General features: G+C 42.2%; 2 protein-coding genes across 2 annotated transcripts; one reads left to right on the top strand and one right to left on the bottom strand.

The window, feature by feature from the left end:
* Nucleotides 1-3,514: 3,514 nt before the first annotated feature.
* On the top strand, nt 3,515-15,773 carry LOC134205663 (pterin-4-alpha-carbinolamine dehydratase-like). Its single transcript, XM_062681154.1, has 4 exons — nt 3,515-3,662; nt 3,743-3,920; nt 3,983-4,126; nt 15,391-15,773. The coding sequence occupies exons 1-4, from the start codon at nt 3,622-3,624 to the stop codon at nt 15,688-15,690; spliced, it is 663 nt and encodes a 220-aa protein (XP_062537138.1). The 5' UTR covers nt 3,515-3,621; the 3' UTR covers nt 15,691-15,773.
* LOC134205664 (N-alpha-acetyltransferase 40) lies at nt 15,718-16,856 on the bottom strand. The gene is made up of 2 exons (XM_062681155.1): nt 16,163-16,856; nt 15,718-15,888 (listed from the first exon to the last, which is right to left on the bottom strand). Exons 1-2 carry the CDS (start codon nt 16,714-16,716, stop codon nt 15,813-15,815), a joined length of 630 nt encoding a protein of 209 aa, XP_062537139.1. The 5' UTR covers nt 16,717-16,856; the 3' UTR covers nt 15,718-15,812.
* Between the last annotated feature and the right edge of the window lie 4,754 nt (nt 16,857-21,610).

The raw sequence follows: 21,610 nt of genomic DNA, 5'->3' as shown, positions 1-21,610 counted from the left end.
TGAAAGCTTCCAATATCTTGGTAGCCAAATGGCGTCGGACGGCGGTACCAAGATCAACATAGGCGCACGGATCAAGAAAGCAAGGGCTGCCTTTGCGAGTTTAAGAAATATCTGGAAAAACAGGCAGATAAGTGAACGCACCAAAATTCGAATTTTCAACTCTAACGTGAAATCTGTGCTGTTATACGCTAGCGAAACATGGTGTGTATCAGTGGAGAACACTCAACGGCTGCAGGTGTTCATTAACAGATGCCTGCGGTATATAATTCGGGCCTGGTGGCCTCACAACTGGATCTCAAACAATGAGCTCCATCGTCGTTGTCACCAGAGGCCGATAGCAACAGAAATTCGGGATCGGAAGTGGGGCTGGGTCGGCCACACTCTACGTAGGGGCGGAAACGAAATCTGTAAACAAGCATTAGACTGGAACCCAGCGGGACATCGCAGCAGAGGCAGACCCAGAGGCTCATGGCGGCGAAGCCTCAATAAAGAAATAAAAGAAGTCGACCGAAATCTAACCTGGCAACAGGTTAAAGCGATAGCCGGGCAACGCTCAGGATGGAGATCTTTCAAGTCGGCCCTTTGCACCACCGGAGGTGTACAGGATCCGTAAGTAAGTAAGTAAGTTCCATGCAGCTGGCTTCATACCTCCACACACGTCGCTGTGAATCTCTATGAAGGGCCGTCGTGTCTGCTTTCCTTTCAAGCAAGGTTCACACAGCTTGCCTTCTGGAATTTCACCTTTCTTCAACACTATACCTTTTACCATGTTTTCACGTACCAGCTTCGTTAGTCCACTTCTCCCTATGTGCCCATACCGCCGATGCCACAACTCTTCATCACTCATGGACTTTTTACTCATAAAGGCTTTCTGTTCCTTTGTCTTACACACTTTCGCGTCCAGCTCATAAAAGCAGCCCGTTCGTTTGGCCACGCAAACGACTTCGCCATTTCGCTTTATCACTGCACTGTTCTTCCCGAAAACAACTTCCATTCCCAGCAGACCCACCCGCCTTATCGAGAACAAGTTGTATCTGAGTCCCGGGACATAAAGAACATCATGCACAACACACTTTTGTTTCTTTCTACCAAGGTTCGACACCATGTCCACAGTACCAGCATGTTTGCACTCAAGCACTTGTCCGGACGCAACTTTTATAAACACTGGTTCGTCCAATAGCTTCACATCGCGTAACCAATCCGTCGTCCCCATCATGTGGTCGGATGCACCGGAGTCCAAAATCCACGGTACAGCACTGTTCCGCGAGTCGTTTACATTGCCACCCGAACAACCACTAACCAGACTACTAACGAAAGCCACTTCTTTTTCGCTGACGTGAGCTTTTCCCTTATTTATACTCTTCTTATTCTCTCTCTCGTACCCTTGATCCTTCCGACTTGTACATTCCGCTCGTTTATGTCCGAGTTGTCCACAAGAAAAACACTTTAGCTTCCTGTTGCTTTTCTGTCGGCTGTCATGTTTCCCGAACGATTTACCGGCGAAAGCAGTGGGCACTGTCACCAGCTGACCGTAAGACCGCGGCATCGTTTGGAGCAAATAAAATACAATCAAACGCTCATCCAACTTTATGCCCGCCGAATGCAAATCGCGCACTATTCTATCGAACACCAGCAAATGCTCCTCCATCGGTCCGCCTTCATCGTATTTCATTGCAGACAACTTCTTAAGCAAGAAAAATTGACCCGAAATACCTTTCCGAGCGAAAGCATTTTGCAAAGCCCCTCAGATTTCCACAGGCGTTCGCTTCTGCTTGACATATTCAAGCTGCGAATCCGCTATGTTCCTTATCAGGACTGATTTGCACTTAACTTCTTTCACTCTTCTTTCTGCCAATAATTTTTCTTTCTTCAACTTCTCTTCAGCTGTATCTGTTGCAACAACACGATATTCCGGCACATCATCTGCTTCTTGTTCGATGCACGGAAGGAGCCCGAGCTCTTCCAAATGGACCTCCATTCGGAAGCTCCAATTAGCGAAATTACTCCCGTCAAAAAGATATACTTTTCTGTCCACTTCCATTCTGGAAAGAACCGCTCTCACTCGACAAAAAAAAATCCACTGCTTTGGAACAAACCGAAGACACGATCTTTTCCGAAGATCACGCACGTGCGATTACCGAAAAAAACACTTTTTAGGTTAGGGCGTAGCGCTGGGCTCATAACCTGAGAATATTCGAACAGGGACACGAGTGGAGCGAAATCAAACACGTTAGTTCAGTTCGAAGTACAGTTTGGAAGTGTTTATTATACCGTAAATAACAAAGAGTCAGAACATGATCAATGTGTATACATTCAGGTGATACAAATTACACATTCAAATATAAGTGGTAACATTTGCTCCAACAGCTTCCTGTAGTCAGTCCCACTAGCCTGCGCTCCGCGTTTCCGGACCAACATCATTTCACCGCACCGGTATTGGTGCGTCTGACGCCTCGCACGTCCTTACCCAGCGCCGAAAGCTTTTCGGTCGCTCACATCATGTCCTTAGCTTTCTTTGCGACTTCCGCTTTGCCCTACTGACCAACTGCCAGGGATTTTCGGTCCCTTGGCACAGGCCGGCTGGTACCCTCTTGCGACCCGGCGACTTGCGCCTGGTTGGTGCCTTTCGCCTTTTTGGGCCGAGTAGTCGTCTTCTCGGGTAGTCGCTCCTCTGCACCCCGATCTGCTCCGTCCAGACGACGTTTGGCCTTTTATCGTCGCATGTCGTTTGGCTTTGCCCTGAGCGCCTTCGCCGGATTGCTGCCTGACCCGTTTCGGGTTAGGCGCAGTCTTTTCTACATTTGCCGTCAGGGGAAGCACCTTTATCGGCTTTCTCTCTTCCCACCACCCGCCTGATAAACGCATCCCGTTCTTGTCTTGTTTAATTAACCTCTAAGGCAGTCCAGTTTATTCTTGGAAAAGTGTTTTTGAAACTAATTGATTTCTAATAGCGAAAAAAATGTAGATAAAAAAATCTTATTTAACTTTTGAAAAGTTTTTTTTTTTTTTTTTGTGTCTTTATTAAAGAGACTTTCAGCCCGAGGCTGGCTCGTCTCCGATTTTTTGAAAAGTTACTTCCAAAATGTTTTTCCCAACATGGAAGAAAAAGAAATAGTTGATTCAATTATGGAATTATTTCTATATTTGGAGCAAATACCTTTATGTTAAGCTTACAGACAAGGCAAGTGAATTGAACAAGTCGCTTGAATTGCACGCGTATTGAACGTCTAAACATCTTTGTTCAACTCACTTGAACGAAAACAAAGTTGAACAAGTTCAACTTTTGGCTTTTCAACTGAATTGTAAAATTCAATTGCCCTGTTAAAACGTAGCATTATACTACGTTTTGACAGGGCAATTGAGTTGAACAGCTTAGTTGAACTCAATTGACTTGCCAAAAGTTTAACTTGTTAATTACTTTTCATATTGCTTGGTATATGATTTTGGGACAGATTTTTGAAGATTTCGGTAAGTCATGGTCCAGATAAAAATGTGGCAACACTGGATGTGTTCCTCTTAGAAAACAAAATATACTGTGGTAACATTGTGTGTGTGATTGATTTCAAGAAAGACTAAATTTTAGTTTTTTAATGTAGGTTCTCGGCCAATTTTTACAATAAAATGATACCAAGCGTTGGTTTGAAGCAGGCTATTGCCGCCCGGTAAGATGGATTATTCACAAATTGATTAAAAAATGCCATACACAAATTATTTTATAAAGTCCATCTACCTCATCCCACAGATGTTCACACTTAGCGAAGACGGCAACCCGATGTTTTTCCAGTCAGCTGTGGCTTGCAGCTCCATCGGTGCATCGTTGTGGGGAGAGGCAATTAATACCGGGACCGTGTGGGGTCGCGGGAAGCACTTGGAAACGGAGTATGAACGCAACTCTCACACCATCATATAGTGGAGCACAAGTAGCTGTTTTATATGCGACAAGAAGTAACAGAAAAATCACCACTATCTGTTTTCTCTCCAGGTTTCGTTGGCACACGGACAGCAATTATTCGTGGCGACCTTCGAAACACGTCGATCGTTCAACAGCAGCAGCAGTAGTGATAGTGCCATCGGATCGCCACAATCAGTTTCACCGGTTCCAGCAGCAGCCAAGAAGCGTAAAATGGTAAGCAACAAGTGTCTGGGTTGTGGGTTATCGATTTTTACATTTTAGTGGTTTAAATTTCAAAAGATAGGTATGGGAGAATCGTGTACATACTTAGAACGGAAATTTGTGATCCTTTTTAATCGTGATCGACTTCATGTTAAAGCTGTTAAATAGTAACAGGCGCCTGTTGCATATTAACCTTTCACATTTACTTCGTATAAAGCTATAGCTTACATCAATAGATGGGTTGGCATTGTGTTATGTGAAAAGTTATTAATTTTATTACTGTACATTCAATTCTTTTTTTACGCATTTGGGTTGAATCAACCCCACGAAAAAAATCACAAAAATGGAAGAAAACTCAGGTGGTATTTAAAAAGCTATGAAAGTTTAGGTTAACCGAGAAATTAATGAATACCGACCGTGTAGAAAAAATGTTGGGTGTATTGCCTATTAGGTACATGTGTAGGGTAGAACGACCTATCATGGAGGAGTGAGGTGCCTTGCCGGCGATAAAGTTCCATAAAAATCAGTTTTCCTAGAATTCTTTCCTTGAATCAAAATTGTAGGCGCAGTAGGGACAATATGAGCTTGTTGACAAGTTTTATCATGTCAAAGTTTCATGATCTTCAATAGAATGCTCCTCATATGCCTTAATGTGGAAAGCGCATTAAAATTTAATTCAGACATGAAACAGACACTTGAAAATGTACATTTTCGCTGCATAGGCAGAATTATTATAAGATTTGAAGTTTATAAATAAGGTTTGACACAAAATTAATTTAAATACAGGTCAAAAATGCATCTCAATCAAAAGATCAATTATAATTGGATATGGTGCGCACATGTTTGTATTGATACAAATCTGAATTTATCATACAAGTTGTTTTTCTTTCAAAAACACTCTCTACGGGGCAATATGGACATACCTGCACAGAGCAAGATATTAGGCCTTAACCCTTTATAAGGCAGTGGCAGTGGCAACTATATTGCCACCAACAAATAATATGTTGATAAGAAAATTATTTTGAGCTTTTTAGTGGAATGTCTTCACTTGTCATAAGACGAGTTTATACAATCCCATTGAATTCCACCACTTAATTGTATCTTGACAGATACGTATTTCGACCTTAACAGTAAGGCCGTCTTCATTGTCTTGTACTTGACTCGACTCGACTCGAAATAATATGTTTTTGTGTTTTTCTATTTATTAACAAGAGCTCTACTTATTATTTCACATGTAGCGACTTTATTTGCTTCCTAGTAACACCCTAGATGAATTTTGAGCCATAAAAAAATTGAAATGTCAATTTGAGAACAGTTTTTTTACGAACAGATCGTAAGTTTCGAGTGGAAGAAGGATTTTCAGTTATAATTCGTTAAAAAAACGACAAAGATATATTTTTTCCCGTTGGTATCAATTATTTTGAATCTCCTGTGTTAGATTACTACGTGATTAGCGTGAAAAAAGCTTTGCCTTTCTGTATGTTTGGTTTTTAGATTTTTGACGAAATTGTGTTTTTTTCCCAAGGGTCCCCCCTTGGGAGAAAAAACGCGAAAAAATTGTTTTCACTTATAATGCGTTTTCTGACTAGGACTCTTCACCAAAAAATGTAATGACCTTGACTTGACTGGTTCTACGCCCAGGTTCTACGTAAAACCAAATTTTTAATGTATAACAAACATACATTTGAGTTTAATACCATGTCAACATTGTGTCCTATTGTTGTTTTTGTTAATTTATTGTTTAGATTCGTCTGCCTTATAAAGGGTTAAAATGCGAACGAGCTCGAATTTCAGTTGCCGACAACAAGAATATTATCATCTATGCTAGATTCCAGTGGCGCCGGGAGTGGGTGGGACAGGTAGGACATGTCCTACGCATGAATTTTCCTGGGTGGGACAGTCAAAGCATTGTCCTACCCATGATTCTGGTAAGAACATATGAAGTCATTGGATGGCAAGAATTTGTGTGTTAGAAGATGATTTTAAAGTTAATCAGAGTCTAAACAATAATCATAGATGTTTTTGGTATCCTAAAGCAATAGACTACTGATTGATTGTTGTTTAAGACTTCAGGCACTTTAAAAGCGCTCAAAGATTTCTATGTTTTACAGAGGTGAAATAGAAGTTGCTGAAATCTGCAAATACGATTAATTAAATATTTTAGACGTTATGATTAAGCACGATTGAATGGATTATTCAAAGCCCACGGAAAAGGTCTTCTTCAAACCTCAAAAGGTCTATTGAAATCTGAGGAACCAGAAACATACCGAAGACCGCTCTTAAAGGGTTCTGAGCTCCGAAAACAGATTCTTCGAGACGAGCCAGCCTCAGGCTGAAAGTCTCGGTAATCTATATCAGCGGTTCTCAACCTGGGGTACATGTACCCGTGGGTACCTCCGCCGGCCCCAGGGGGTACCTCGGACAAGAATGAGTAGTGGCGGCTCTACAGTCGCATCTCCATATCTCGATAATGAAGGGACCATCGATATAAGGAGAGGAAGGAAAATTGAAAGAGTTACTAGATCGATAAAAGCTCATTGCAATGAAAAACGATAACAAAACAAATGTCATCTCTTGTTTTTGTTGTGTTTGTTATTATCCAAAACTGGTCTAGTAGTCTAGAAATTCGAATATATCTACATAGGAAGTGAGAATCCTGAACAAAATATGACCAGAAGATATCGAGATAGAGAAGTTAGCGAGATGTAGAAAGCCCAAATGTATGTAGATTTAAGGGATCGATAAAACCATCAACATAGGAAGAGACATCGAGAAATAGAACATCGTGATGTAGAGAGTCGACTGTATTACAATTCCAATCAAACTTTTTGATAAAGTTTGATAATTGTGATTTTTTTTATTCCAAGTCTTGTACATAATATGCATGATGATTAGTAAATCAAAGCCAATTGAATCCTGCCCTCCAAAACGAGCACAGTGTATAAAGGGTGATAAAAAGATCAAAAGGACAAAACGTTGAATGAACAAATTAAAAAAAAACTTCAATGCAATCAATCTATTCGCTTCTGAACTAAAATCTAGAGTCTGATGGTACGAAAGTCTCCATTTGAGAGGCATGAATTTTTTTTTCGAAAAGTTCAGTTGCTTCGTTGCAAGAGACAGAAGAATCGTTCTACGCTTCTCGGAAGCCTCCTTTCAAGAGACTGGGAAGCCCCCTTCAAAAGGCTCCGGAGCCTTTTTCAAGAGGCTTGGAGACTACTTTCAAGAGGTTCAGTAGCTTAGAAACGTACTTTCAAGATTCTTAGAAGCCTTTAAAGAGGCTCGAAATCCGCTTTCAAGAGACTCTGAAGCCCCCTTTCAAGAGGCTCGGAAGCCTTTTCTCAAGAGGATCAGAAGCCTCCTATTAAGAGGCTCTGAAGTCCCCTTTTCAGGGCTCGAAAGCCGGCTTTAACAGGCTTGGAAGCCTCCCTTTAAGAGGCTTGGAATCCTTCCATCAAGAGGCTCGGAAGTCTCCATTCAAGGGGCTCGGAAGCTTATCTTGAAGAGGCTAGGAATTATTTTTCCAGAACTGTTTCCCAAATTGGCATTTCCTATTTGTCCTACCCACGACTCGGAACGTGGATACGCCTCTGCTAGATTCATTACGGATAAATTGCAACACCGCATTACTGCGGTCAGAATAGAAAAAATGACTATTGACAAATTGAAATGTTTTTTGGTAAATATCTTGGCCTGTGCATATGCACAGCACATGTTTCGAAATGGACAAATTGATACGAAAATTTGCAAAACGAATCCACGTGTCTTGGAGGGACTCGAACCCTCAATTTCCTACTCTCTATATAGGCCTCCTACACAACAAGACCACTTAAAGGTCACGTTTGGGGGCAGCAGGGACATCAGGGACAGCATGATGTCCAAGGGCTTGACGACCCCTCCCCAGCTGTCTGCGAGTCAGGGAGAACTGCCTAGGGCGTGGTGGGATTTAGCAGTGGGCTCTGCTAAAATCCCTCCCAAAAAACCACAAGTGCCCGTAAGCGGACTCTATCAAAGCGACTGTGTGCCGCTTCAAAAGCACAAGCCCAGGGAGGGAGTGCCAACTGGCATGTGGAGTGTCCCTACTTCGGTAGGGTAGTGCGTGAGCTGCTTCGGCAGGGAGTGAGTGATCTGTTTGTGCTGAGGCAGGAGTGTCATAGCGAGTCGCCGCCGCTATGGCAGCCTCGAAGCGCAGCAGAAGTCTGAGTATGGACTGCACATGCTAAGGTAAGAGTGTCGTAGCGTTGCTACCGCTATCGACACCTCGAGGCATGGCAGTGGAGTGTTAGAATAAGTTGTGGAGTGTACCTACTTCGGTAGGGTAGCGCGTGAGCTGCTTCGGCAGGGAGTGAGTGATCTGGTTGTGCTGAGGCAGGAGTGTCATAGCGTGTCTCCGCCGCTATTGTCACCTCAAAGCGCAGCAGAAGTCCGAGTATGGACTGCACATGCTGAGGCAGGAGTCGAGGTATCCCATCGACACCTCGAGGCATTGCAGTGGAGTGTTAGAGTGAGCACCTGAAAAAGGGTCACATGGAGCGAATGGTCTTTGGAGAAGCTGCTTCGGCGGCAGGGTAGCAGTGGGTTGTACCCACACACCTACAGTTGTGCACATGTGGTGCATGGGGAGTGTCCCTGCTTCGGCAGGGTAGCGTATGGTCTGCTTCGGCAGTGGTGTGATTGATCTGCTCGTGCTGAGGCAGAGTGTCGTAGCGCAATATCTGTAGGCCCAGGCAGTTACCGCTATTGACACCTCGAGGCATGGCAGCGGAGCGTCCGGGAGAGCATCCAAGTAAGACTCAAATGGAGTGAATGGGGTGCGAGTCAGTCTCGCGTGGGACGAGTGCCTGTGTGAGCGATAATGAGTGAGTACGCTTAGTACTGCCGTCCCCCCAGAAGTAGTACTGCGAGGTAGTTCCTGGGGGAAACGATGGTGGAGCCCAAGGGAGTTTAGTCGGTATTACCGGTATGGTCGAGTCCGACACTCCAGTACACTTCCGTGTGGTAGTTTGGCAACTACAATGCACGTGTACTGGGTTAGTGTGTAAATGCATTCTCCCTTGTAAAAAAAAAGGTCACGTTTGCGGAAAAGCCATCAGAATCCGAGTACCAACCTCCACCGCGGTTAGCTCTCTTTTAAGCAAATTGAATATCTTTCGGATGCTTGATTTGTCCAATCTCCACATGTGCTTTACTGTTGTATATCCACAGTCAAGCGAGTGCACATTGTTTATTAAACGAGAGGATCGTACTCCATGCCCCCCAACAACGGGCTGGGCGGGCTGGTGTAGAATGCGAATCAATCGCACTCTGCTGTGCCAAAGGCTTGCTTGGCTAAAGCATTTGATGAGTTTGATTGCCCCACGTAAGCGGTCGAGTGTACTCAGAAGACTAATGACGGTGAAAGACCGACACTACAGAACATAAGAACATTATATAATATTTCAAAGAACTATTATTAGTTAAGGCTACCAATGTAACTAGGTCTACAAAATTGATTGACGACAATAAATAAATAAATAGATTACAATTAATTGCATATTATTCGGCAACTCGGCCGTACGAAAACCATTTTTTTGGTAAATATCTTGGCTGTGCATATGCACAGCATATGTTTCGAAATGGACAAATTGATAAGAAATTTGCGAAAAAGAATCCACGTGTCTTAGAGGGACTCGAACCCTCAACCTCCTACTCTATAGATAGGCGTGATAACCCATAGCACACATTATAATAGCACAATACCAATAGTGACAGCACACATTATAATCAATACATTTTTAAAAGTGCAGTCCAAAAATTTTAAATTACCGACATAATTTAAACGTAAAAGCTATATACTGCCGTCATACGCATATTTGTCCCTTGTTTGCTGGGATTCCCTATATACATGGGACAGTTATACGATTTTTTTATTGTACGTATTATGCATATAGAAGGTATTGTTCATAAAACAATTTCTTGCGATTAATTTTAATCGCATTCAAGAAAGCAATGCATTTCCGTTCATTTCCAATTCTAAAGCCCCAAACGCAATACAACGGAACGGCGACGGAAACGGAAAATTTGACAGTTAGCCCATATATTTTCTGTCAAATTTACCGTTTCCGTCGCCGTTCCGTTGTATTGCGTTTAGGGCTTAAGCCCCAAACGCAATACAACGGAACGGCGACGGAAACGGAAAATTTGACAGTTAGCCCATATATTTTCTGTCAAATTTGCCGTTTCCGTCGCCGTTCCGTTGTATTGCGTTTGGGGCTTTAATAACAGAATGATACAATACTGGATGCATTTCGATTGTTCTGATCAATCACGGAACAGCAACTGCGAAAAGACGATGATGACCGCTCATGTTATCGAAAGGTTCATCAGGATTTTTTCGTATTATTATTCGAAATGTTTCTTTATAAATTGCTTTAGGACAAATCCTTTAACCCGTTAACGCCCACTGATCTATTTATTGATCAGTTGCATTTTTTATATCTGTTGGGAAGTTTTAGCTGAATTTTTGCAAGAGGTGGCGTTAGTGAGCATCCAACCTTCTTCTGCATAAAACATCAATCTGTATCTCAAGACCTAGTTAGCTATGTGGAAACAACGTTGCTTCCTTCTACTATGCTCGCATCAATAGTCGTGCAGTTAAATTTTATTAGCACGGTGGGCCGATAATTCTCCACTTAGGTCTCCACACGATGAGTAAATTTCAACTGGGCCAGGAGCACGTATATCTCCATCCAATATTAGTTCCTCATCGGCGGAACTTTCGTCGCTGGATTGTTCTGGTGCTGGTTGCAAAGCAACTATCTCCCGTTAAACCTTTTCAATGGTGATATGATCGATGGCAGCTTCAAATGTTTTGAATTTCATCTCAAGCTATCAGAATAATCATCATTTTAATCTTTCTTCTTCTTTCTTCTTATATACATAAAAATGAATTTCTGTCTGTCTGAACCTTATAGACTCGGAAACTACTGAACCGATCGGCGTGAAAATTTGTATGCAGAGGTTTTTGGGACCGGGGAAGGTTCTTAAGGTGGTTCGAAACCCCTCCCTCTTCTGGAAAGGGGGGGCTCCCATACAAATGAAACAGAAATTTCGAAATAACTCGATCGGTTTTAGGCGAAACGAAGTTCGTCGGGTCTGCTAGTAATAAATATATACCGCTGATAATTATTATTATATAAAACCTACCAGTATACCGGCCGGGTAAAGAAAAATAATCAAATTATACTCCTATGCACAGGAAAAAGAATCTTCCACAAACAAACTCGTTGTGAAACACCGAAAGTGGCGAAAGACACATGAAAATCATTTCGCTAATACGCCTACCAATTCTTATTTACCGATTTTGTAAACATGCTCAAGGAGGGATATACACGAAATCGTTTTGTTGACGTTATGGAGGTACCGATTGAATGTGATATGATGTCCCTAGTTTGCAGTCATATGTTATATTGGGGCCTGCTCAAATATTACGTAACGCGAAAAACGTTGTTTTCAAGAACCCCCCACCCCCTCGTAACAATCTGTAACACTTTTCAGAAGTACCCTCACCCCTATGCGTAACGCGTAACAAATGCTGTTTTTTGGGAAAAATCTAAATTTTGGTACAACTTAAAGCACGATACAATAATTTGATTTTTTTATATACTTCATGCTATTTTAAAAATAATAAACATTTAAAAAAATATATATATTAATAATTTTCTCTCTTGTTATGCGTAACAAATAGAGATGGTCGGGTTTCACATTTTGCAAACCCGAACCCGATTTATAAATTCCTTTCAAACCCGGACCCGACCCGAACCCGAAATGAAAAACCTTATCAAACCCGAACCCGACCCGTACTCGACAATTTTGCAGTCTTAAGGCCACTCCTGACGGAATCCAAGATTAAAAGTGCTCGCGTTTTCGGGGGCACACCACTCGATTCAGAGGCGGCGCACAACTGTCATTTTTGTTGGTTTAGCTTTGCTGCGTCGCAGCATGCGTGAAATAATAAAAATGACAGTTGTGCGTTGCTTCCGTACCGAGTGGTGTGCCCCCGAAAACGCGAGCACTTTTAATCTTGAATTCCGTCAGGAGTGACCTTAAACCCTAACTGGACCCGAACTATTTTTTTGGCGAAAAACTCAAACTAGTTATTTTATATTTCTCTTTACACCCAAAAGGGTATAGGCCCAAACAACGAATAAGCCTTAAATTTACCAGAAACGAATAAAAAAATATTCAATATTTTATTTCTCAAACTCGAACCCGACCCAGACCCGACATTTTATCATCTCACAAACCCGTACTCGACCTGAACCCGACATTGTCTTAATTTTCCAAACCCGAACCCGGAAAATTCGGGTTCGGGTCGGCTAGTAACCACCATCTCTAGTAACAAAACTTCGAGAGACTTACACCCCCACCCCCTATTGCGTTACGTAATATTTGAACAGACCCTTGGTTTCAAAGCAGCCATATTGAGCAAGTCATGAACGCCATGGCCGTAATAAAACCAAACAGTGCAGTATGGATCGTTATGTAGAGAAGAATTCTTTTTCAAAGCATCAAAACAACCACCAATGAAGTTTATTTCGAGTGATCCGTGAGTGTGCGTGTGTTGAGCTGTTAGAACCTTTTTCAACAATTTTCAACAAAAAAAATAATGTGACGATGAATGAATTTGCTCCTTTATGTAATGTGTAACCAAATGTTGTGGGGAAAAGTGTGGGGCAGGACGAGAGATAGAGAGAGAATGAGTGAGAGAGAGAGAGTGAGTTTAAGAGAGATAGAGAAAGAGTGTGTGAGAGAGAGAGTAAGAGAGTGAGAGAGAAAAAGAGTGAGAGAGTGAGAGAGAAAGAGTGATAGAGTGAGAAAGAAAGAGTGAGAGAGAGTGAGAGAAGAGCGAGAGAGAGTGAGAGAGAAGAGCGATAGAGAGTGAGAGAGAGAGAAAAAGGGAGAGGGAGAGAGAGAGAATGAGAGAAAGAGAGAGATAGGGAGAGAGAGAGAAAGACTCACTGGGAAAGAAAGAATTAGAGGGAGAGGGAAAAAGAGTGAGAGGGAGAGGGAAAAAGAGGGAGAGAGAGAGAAAGAGTGAGAGGGAGAGAGAAAGAGAGAGAGGGAGAGAGAGAAAGAGAGAAAGGGAGAGAGAGAGAAAGAGTGAGAGGGAGAGAGAGAAAGAGTGAGAGGGAGAGAGAGATAGAGTGAGAGGGAGAGAGAGAAAGAGTAAGAGAGAGAGAAAGAGTGAGAGGAAGAGAGAGAAAGAGTGAAAGGGAGGAGAGAAAGAGTGAGAGGGAGAGAGAGAAAGAGTGAGAGGGAGAGAGAGAAAGAGTGAGAGGGAGAGAGAGAAAGAGTGAGAGGGAGAGAGAGAAAGAGTGAGAGGGAGAGAAATAAAGAGTGAGAGGGAGAGAAAGGAAGAGCGAGAGGGAGAGAGAGAAAGAGTGAGAGGGAGAGAAAGAAAGAGTGAGAGGAAAAGAGAGAGAAAGAGTGAGAGGGAGAGAGAGAAAGATTGAAGTAGCGAGAAAGAGCGAGCGAGAGAGAAAGAGAGTAAAAATTCCAATTACTTGATTCGTTCTCGAGTCAGGAACAAAAATGTGGTTCATTTGCGTGAGAGCCCCTACACCACCCCCCTCCCCAAAATGTAGAAGGGATTTCCAACTAGCATAAGGACTTTCTCCGGTCTCCCTGCATCTCCCAAAAACAATATATGGCTTGTGCCGATTATAATTGCTATCAGTTATACTGCTCAATCGGTTCAATCATTTTTTCATCATTTTCAGCACATATGGCCCACCATGCTAAAAAAAATGTGACCGTAGATTTTCAATTAAATTATTTGATTATCATGAAAGTGAGTTAATTCGGGCGTTAATGGGTTAATAATAATCCCTAAGAACGTATCTAGGTACCTGTTTCTTAAGTTCTATTTGGAAATATGTAGTCCTCCAGAGGTTTTTTTTTCCAGAAGTTCAACTTACATTTAACCAGGAATTCTTTTTTTAAATGCCATCAGATGTTATTCTGGAAGGATCATTGTTTAAGAAACGTTTAATATTGAGTTGAGTTGTCGAGGGTTTTATTAATAAAACAATGGCAAAAAAATAGTAATATAATTTTCAAAAGTCAAATATACAGTTTCTTGATACCGGTGTTGAACTTAATCTAGAATTAAAAAAATACCTAAATAAAGAACTAAAAAAAACGTTTCTTGATAGAATTAATAGCGAAAATATAAATTTAATAGTTATGAGATCGTGGGTCGTATCTGCATCAGTCGATAAAAATTGCATGACATATGACGACCCATATAAAATTTTTAGATGCCTCAAATAAAAAGTGACATATATTAGGGGTTGAAAATGGTAATTAATGGATCTTTCTTAAAGAAATATTTTAGAAAAAATATATTTTTGCAATTCCTGATCATAATACCTGGTTTACAGTTGTCATTTGAGTGATAAAACGGCCTACTTTTCCATACCAACAGAATGGGTGCTTTAATGACCATTATGCAACTCAAATGGGTTGCATAATATTCATTATAGCACTCATTTGGGTGCTATAATGAAAAACCTACATTGGGACAGTAGTTACATGACTACTTTTAGCTGAATTAGTTTGGGTGAGTGTTTCAATAGTGTACTCTAAGCGTCTCGTAATAAATGAAATGGTTTGTTGGACATAACATCACAATTTTCCAAATGCAATTGCGTCCATCGCTTCATAGCTTTTCAAGCTATGCAATTTGGCAGATAAGATGGAATCTTATTGTTCTCTGACGCAACATAATTTATTCGCATGAATGATCATGTGGAGTAAATTCGATTGTACAATTTTGGTATAGATTTGTCATATTAAAGCCCATTTTTCGTCATTGCAAAAAATAGCGTGTGCAACTAGTTGCAAAAAGATGATTTTTTCAGCACGAGTTGTACGTTTATCCAACGAGGCTTGCCGAGGATTGCAAAAATGGCAACTAAGCTGCGGGACGCTAATAGCCCAGTGGAGGATGAGTTTTTATAAAGCTCACTTAGCATTCAAATAAATTGCCATATTTCCACAGGGATGTGTTATAGGCTATTGCATTTAATATTAAATAAGTACACTGATTCAACTCAGCAGACTCAATTTTAATATTTGGGCTGACAGAACCGGGAATTAAAAAATAAATTGTGTCTGTAAATAGCTATAAAATAGAATTGTTCATGGCAGTTAGGCGTGGCGTTAGGCAGACGAGTTTCTGAAGGTCAAATTTCCGATTCTCCAAACAATTTGTTTGCATCTCTCAACCACAGGTCGTCAAACTAACGGAAGAACAACGCAAGGAACAGCTCCAGCCACTGCTCGACGCCGGATGGACTCTGGTCAGCGGGCGGGATGCTATCTACAAGGAGTATTTGTTCAAAAACTTCAACGAAGCGTTCGGTTTCATGACTCGCGTGGCCTTGCTCGCCGACAAAATGGATCATCATCCGGAATGGTTCAACGTGTACAACAAGGTGCAGGTCACTCTTGCCACTCACGATTGCAGCGGTCTGAGTGAGCGGGACGTCAAGCTGGCCAAATTCCTGGAAGAAGCCGCCAGCAAATATTAAGTGGAAATAAAACTGAAACACAACGCATTGATATTGTTGTAACTGTATTTTATCCTTAAGATGTTAATCAAATCAGTCAAGAATGTGTTTTCATTTGTAATATATCCTAAATCCTTATTAATTTATAGCATAGATTTACTCATTATTTCATAAGCTTCCATGTCGGATTTGTCTGGCGAAGTCTCATCCACATCGTATCTGAAAACAGCAAAATATAGAATTAGAAATGCTTAAGACACTAAATAAATCTTATGCATGAGTTATTTATCGTGATAGCTCTGTTTCAATGCACGAATTGAATACACCGTTTTAAAATTTATTTCTGTCAACTGGATGACCAAATTATTAGGTTTTTGTTAATTTTCTCCCTTATTTTTTTTTTAAATAATGTTCTCGGGAATAATCTGATAGGCTTTGTAATACAAAAATAAGCTGGAGATCTATTTCATTAACCATCAACGACTTGACTTACCCTAACTTCTTGTAGAACCGCATACCATCATGATTGTTCTTCAGCACCGTGAGCACCACCCGCTCCATACCATAATGCCGGGCCATCGTTTCCAGTGCCTGCAGCATAAAAGCTCCCAGCCCTTTCCGTTGGTACTCCGAATCGACCTGCATTTCGTAACAATACACAACACTGCGTCCGTAGTCCAGGTCGAATCGAAACATCGAATAGCCGGCCGGTTTTTTCGTTTTCCGATCCACGGCCACCACGTATCGCGCCCACGCTTTATTCAAATCGGCCTGCTTGATCTTCGGTTGCCACCCGAGACTGCAGCTTTTGTATTGGGGTCCGACGTTTCGCTCCGCCAACTTGAAGGCCCACTTCAGTGTCTTGGGATCCATATCGACCTTCTTTCGGCAATATAGATCCAACTCGCATCCGTTTTGATCGTACTTTAGGAAATCGGTGAACTCTACCATCGGGTTGACCTGACGATTAGCTTTCTCGATGGCCTTCTGTTGGATAGTAGCCAACATGGCTGAGTTGCTGTTAGTAATTTCTTCGAGGGCCGACATCTCAAGATTGAAAAATCAAATTTTGGTTTTATGAACTTTAAGAATGAAGATTGTGTTATGTACTATGCGACGGAGGGTCTGTCGCGCTGGGCGATGGGCGGGAAACTGTCTTTATTGTTTTATGCTACAGTTTACTTCGTGATCGGGGAGTGAGCATAATTTTGAAGTAGTAAACTGTTTTGTTACCAACATCTAGTACGTCCCATATAAATCTACACACGCTAATCTGAAACAACCCAGTGACCGGGTCGATTTTACCCGGATTTTTTCGATATTAGCGGTTGTCAAAATCTGGGTATGTCAACAAAATGGATCTGAGTCAGACGAAACCGAAATCTGGGTAACTGGGGACTTAAACATTATCGGATACAGCAACATGGCGCCGACGTTGGATTCCGGAAAAAATGTTGGAATTTTTCGTTGTATGCAGCAAAAATAAGGTAAGAATGGTTAAATTTATCAAGGCGGAACACTGTCGGCACAGCCGGCAAATGATATACGTTGGGGGAAACTGAATTTTTTAACATTTTTTATACAATAACAATATTCTGGAGCGAAAAGAGCTGGGTACCGGATACCCAGATTTTTTCGCTTGTACTGTTACCCAGATTTGAGTTTAGGTACCCGAACCCAAATTAGAGTAACCACGGTTTTGCTGAATTTGGGTCTTTGACATAATTCTGGGTAGCTCCAGGTAAGCGTGCACGGAGAAAAATGGAAAATGATAGTTGGTCCATTTCAATACCAAATTTTCAATTTTTCAATTTTGTAAACAATGATTTAAAACGTCGATTTGTCGAATCTGAGAGCACTCCCACGCAAGCCAATCAACAGGTAGCCGGAGTCTTCACCTATTCGTTGGTGGTGTTGGTTTGCGTGTTACTTGATAAAGATTATCGCTGTCCGGAACATCTTTTGCTGGCGAGGATAGGGGAGCTAAATGTCAAAGAAGGAAAATCCATACGATTTGACAGCTTGGTACCCAACATGTTCCGGACAGCAGAACAAAGGGAACCGAAGCGACAATCTTTATCTAGTAACTAAAATATCTTTTGTGGGAGAGTGCTCTCAAAAGATATAAGCAGATAAGTTGTTTTGAAAATTTGGTATTGATTTAATAGCAGGGGACTGAAGAGTAGGCTAATACGCCTACCCACCATTCATTCAATATGGCGTACAATGTTTTTGTTTTAATTTCGTTTTATTCATGAAAACAAAACTTCGGAAGTATCGACAAGTTATTTTTCGACATAAAGAAGCCATACAAACACAAAAGGCTTGAAGTACCACAACTAATTGCAAGTTTTCGCCAGGAGAAGTTAATTGCCGATAATTAGCACTAACTGCGTACGAACCAATCACCCAAAATGAGCGCTGAATTCGGGTATACTACCCAGAAACTGGGTCCCAAAAACAGAAGTACCAAAAACGATGTTGGGTAGAGTGCCATTGTACCGCGGATGACAGGCGTTTCACCCTCCTGTTTAATAGTTCCATACGACCCTATGACAAGCGCGGTGTCATCATCATCAATAGACATAGACCGCTGTCATCATTGAAAAGTAGTATGAAAAGAAATTTGTGCCCCGGACATCCTGGCTACGATTTGGCGATGGGCTAAACCTCGGGCTAAGCAATAGCATGACAGTAGCCTGGTTCCATAGCAATGTACAAATAAAGAATATTATGCCAAATTTTCATAAAGGTTGAAGGTTTTACCAATTTACTAGATTTTTTTTTGTATTTCTCCATGTGAAACGAGTTTGAAAAATTCAACGGCATATTTCTCAAGACCAATGGATTCGAAGGTCGGTTCACTTGCCTATTTCAAACGTTCCCTTTTCCAGCAAGGTTTGTCAAACTCAATAAATGTTTGGTAGATTACCTTGTTTTTTGCTCCTTGTCTATCAAAACAGATGTCAAAACATCGGAAAAAGAAAGAAAAGTCCGAGGGAAACAGCAAAAAACACGTGGCAGACTTGTCAGTTCTGACAGATTTTTCTATGAAGATGGGTGTGAAGGTGAAAACGGCGATTTCAACGACCGTTCAAGGAGCGACTATTTCGAACGGTCGGGTCCAATAGGGAAATCCACGTACAATATTAAGGCTGGTTTACAGTTCGGAAAGGGTGATGCACTCTCGAACCTACTGTTCAATATAGCGCTCGAGGGAGCGATTAGGAGAGCTGGTGTGCAAAGAAGCGGTACCATTATCACAAAATCGCATATGCTCCTGGGATTTGCGGACGATATCGATATTATCGGAATTGATCGCCGTGCCGTGGAAGAGGCTTTTGCGCCTTTTAAGAGGGAGACAGCGAGGATTGGACTCACGATCAATACCAGCAAAACGAAGTACATGGTCGCTGGCAATCAACGTGGGTTCATTAGTGGTGGTGGTAGCGAAATAGTGCTGGATGGTGAAAAATTTGAAGTGGTAGAAGAATTTGTGTATCTTGGAACATTAGTGACGTGCGATAATGATGTTACCCGCGAGGTGAAAAGGCGTATTGCAGCTGCAAATAGGGCTTATTACGGACTTCGTAACCAGCTTAAGTCCCGTAGTCTGCAAACGAAAACAAAACTCGCGCTGTATACTACTCTGGCCATGAGACATGGACGTTAAAGGAGGCTGATCGGAGAGCTCTCGGAGTGTTTGAGCGTAAGGTGCTGCGGACAATACTCGGGCAGGTACTCGGCGTCGCATGAATCACGAATTGTACCAGGTGTATAAAGGGCTGGATATTATTAAGTTTATACAACACGGCAGACTACGGTGGGCTGGTCACGTTGTTCGTATGCCGGAAGAACGTCAAGCGAAGATAATATTTAGTAGAGAACCCGGAAGAGGCCGCAGGCTTCGTGGAAGGCCGCGTACACGATGGCTTTTTGCAGTTGAAGAGGACCTGAGGGCGCTCAATGTTCAGGGCGACTGGAAGCGATTGGCCCAGGATCGAGTCCAGTGGAGAAGGATACTCCATTCGGCGTAGGTTCATCGAAGAGCTGTAGCCCATCAAGTATCAAGTAAGTACAGTTCGGAAAACGTGTCCCGGGATTTGGTCTCCCATGTAATTTAAATGGGAGCGGGATTTGCGTTTTCCGTGACAGGAGCAGAAGTCTACACGAAAAAATATTTTCCTGAAGTGTAAACCCAATCGCGGGAAAAGTGTACGTGTAAAAATCCCATGTGTAGAGATGCAATTCCGTTTAAATTGTTTCCGCACGGGAAATGTGTAATCTATGACGGAAATTTATTATGGAAAGAATTTGTGAAGTGGATAGTAAAAAGTGAGAAATGTGAGAAGTGTGAAGAGAAAATGGACCAATCAATAAGCAAAAACTGCCGCTATGAAATGAACAGATTGCGCCACCGTAGACATGTTCTGTCAAACACAGATGAATAGAAATGTGCGTATACAGTGCCGCCGTTGTTTTGATGCGGTGTGTGCAAAATGATTGATCCATTCAGGAATGATAAGCGAGAATTGAAAAAATGAGTAAATAGGCAATGAGCAATGAGCAGTGAGAATAAGAAGTAAGAAGTGTACAATTAGAAGTGAGTGTTGAGTAGTGAGAAATGAGTATAAGATCGATATCCCAGCATATGCCCGCGGCACATTTCGGCACACTTTTGGCACGTCTGGGCACCCTTCTTTACGTTTTCCTGTTTTGACAGCTGAGCTGTCATGCATGAAATGTCAAAAGTGGAAAAGTAATAAAAACAATCTAGCTTTCCACGCTCGGTAATGGCGGCTTGACGGTGTGAAAAAATCAATCGGTCACTGTACCTTTTGACACTAGCTGGAGGAAAACTCACTGGCGAAAAGGCCTTTTTTCCCTTCCCCTCACCAAGGAACGACAATGAGCTTTCCTCCAGCTAGTGTCAAAAAGTACAGTGAACGATTGATTTTTACACACCGACAAGCCGCCATTACCGAGCGTGGAAAGCTGGATAATCCATCAGAATCATCAGAAATCAGCTGCAATCGTATTTTGGAACTGCCGTGTTTCCATCGTACTGGTAAATCGTTGGCCACCTTTCCGGAAGACGCGACGAAAATCGAGAACATTGTTCATTTGTAGCAGTACGGTGGGTGATCTAACTACCACCAATTTGAAGACAATAATCAATCTTTTGCTGTTTTCAAGGAGTGGGAGGACTGGGTTTTGTAATTTTCAGCAACTCCATGCAGATTTGGATACCAGCGGATTGACGGAGTAGCTGGTCATTGATGAGGATCAGTTGCCAGAATCGAAGTGCAGCACTTCTATTAAGCAGGGAGCAGCAGGGACTAGGTCCAAGGGTTTGACGATCCCTCCCCAGGCCGTCTGCGAGTTGTGGGGCTTGTCTAGGATGTGGTGGGGTTTGACAGTGGGCCCTGTTAAACCTCTATAAAAAAAACTGCATGTATCCGCAAGTAGGCCCCATCAAAGCGACCATGTGCCGCTCAAAGCGCACAAGCCCAAGTCCTGGTGTTAGGTGGGACGCTAAACAGCCCTGACACGACGGCCCTCCGACGAGACAGGAGGTTTGCGCAGGCCCGCCGCCTAGAAAACCAATCATTACGAACAATATAAGAGATAATGCGACTCGATATAATCGGCAAAGACCTAGGCGACGAATACAGGATCACGATTGGAAGCTTGGAACATGGAACTGCAAGTCGCTAGGTTCCGCAAGTTGCGACACGATGATCTACGATGAATTACATCCCCTTCGACGTCGTGGCGCTGCAGGAGATTTGCTGGACAGGACAGAAAATGTGGAAAAGCGGGCATCGAGCGGCTACCTTCTACCAAAGCTGTCCCGCATAATAAAAAACAACATGTTATATGGTCAGAATCATTATTACGATGTAAGATATAGCTCCACAGTTTACGTTGCGGTTATCGA

Source organism: Armigeres subalbatus, chromosome 1, assembly GCF_024139115.2.
Source record: "Armigeres subalbatus isolate Guangzhou_Male chromosome 1, GZ_Asu_2, whole genome shotgun sequence".
Classification (NCBI taxonomy): domain Eukaryota; kingdom Metazoa; phylum Arthropoda; class Insecta; order Diptera; family Culicidae; genus Armigeres; species Armigeres subalbatus.
The sequence above is the reverse complement of the archived record's forward strand: the minus strand, read 5'-3'. Positions and strand labels throughout refer to the sequence as shown.

Coding starts and splice junctions, on each gene's coding strand:
- LOC134205664 (XM_062681155.1), bottom strand. CDS start 16,716: ATGTCGGCCCTCGAAGAAATTACTAACAGCAACTCAGCCATGTTGGCT. Junction 15,889..16,162: donor CGGTTCTACAAGAAGTTAGG/GTAAGTCAAGTC, acceptor TGCTGTTTTCAG/ATACGATGTGGATGAGACTT.
- LOC134205663 (XM_062681154.1), top strand. CDS start 3,622: ATGATACCAAGCGTTGGTTTGAAGCAGGCTATTGCCGCCCG. Junction 3,921..3,982: donor CATCATATAGTGGAGCACAA/GTAGCTGTTTTA, acceptor TTTTCTCTCCAG/GTTTCGTTGGCACACGGACA. Junction 4,127..15,390: donor CAGCCAAGAAGCGTAAAATG/GTAAGCAACAAG, acceptor TCTCAACCACAG/GTCGTCAAACTAACGGAAGA.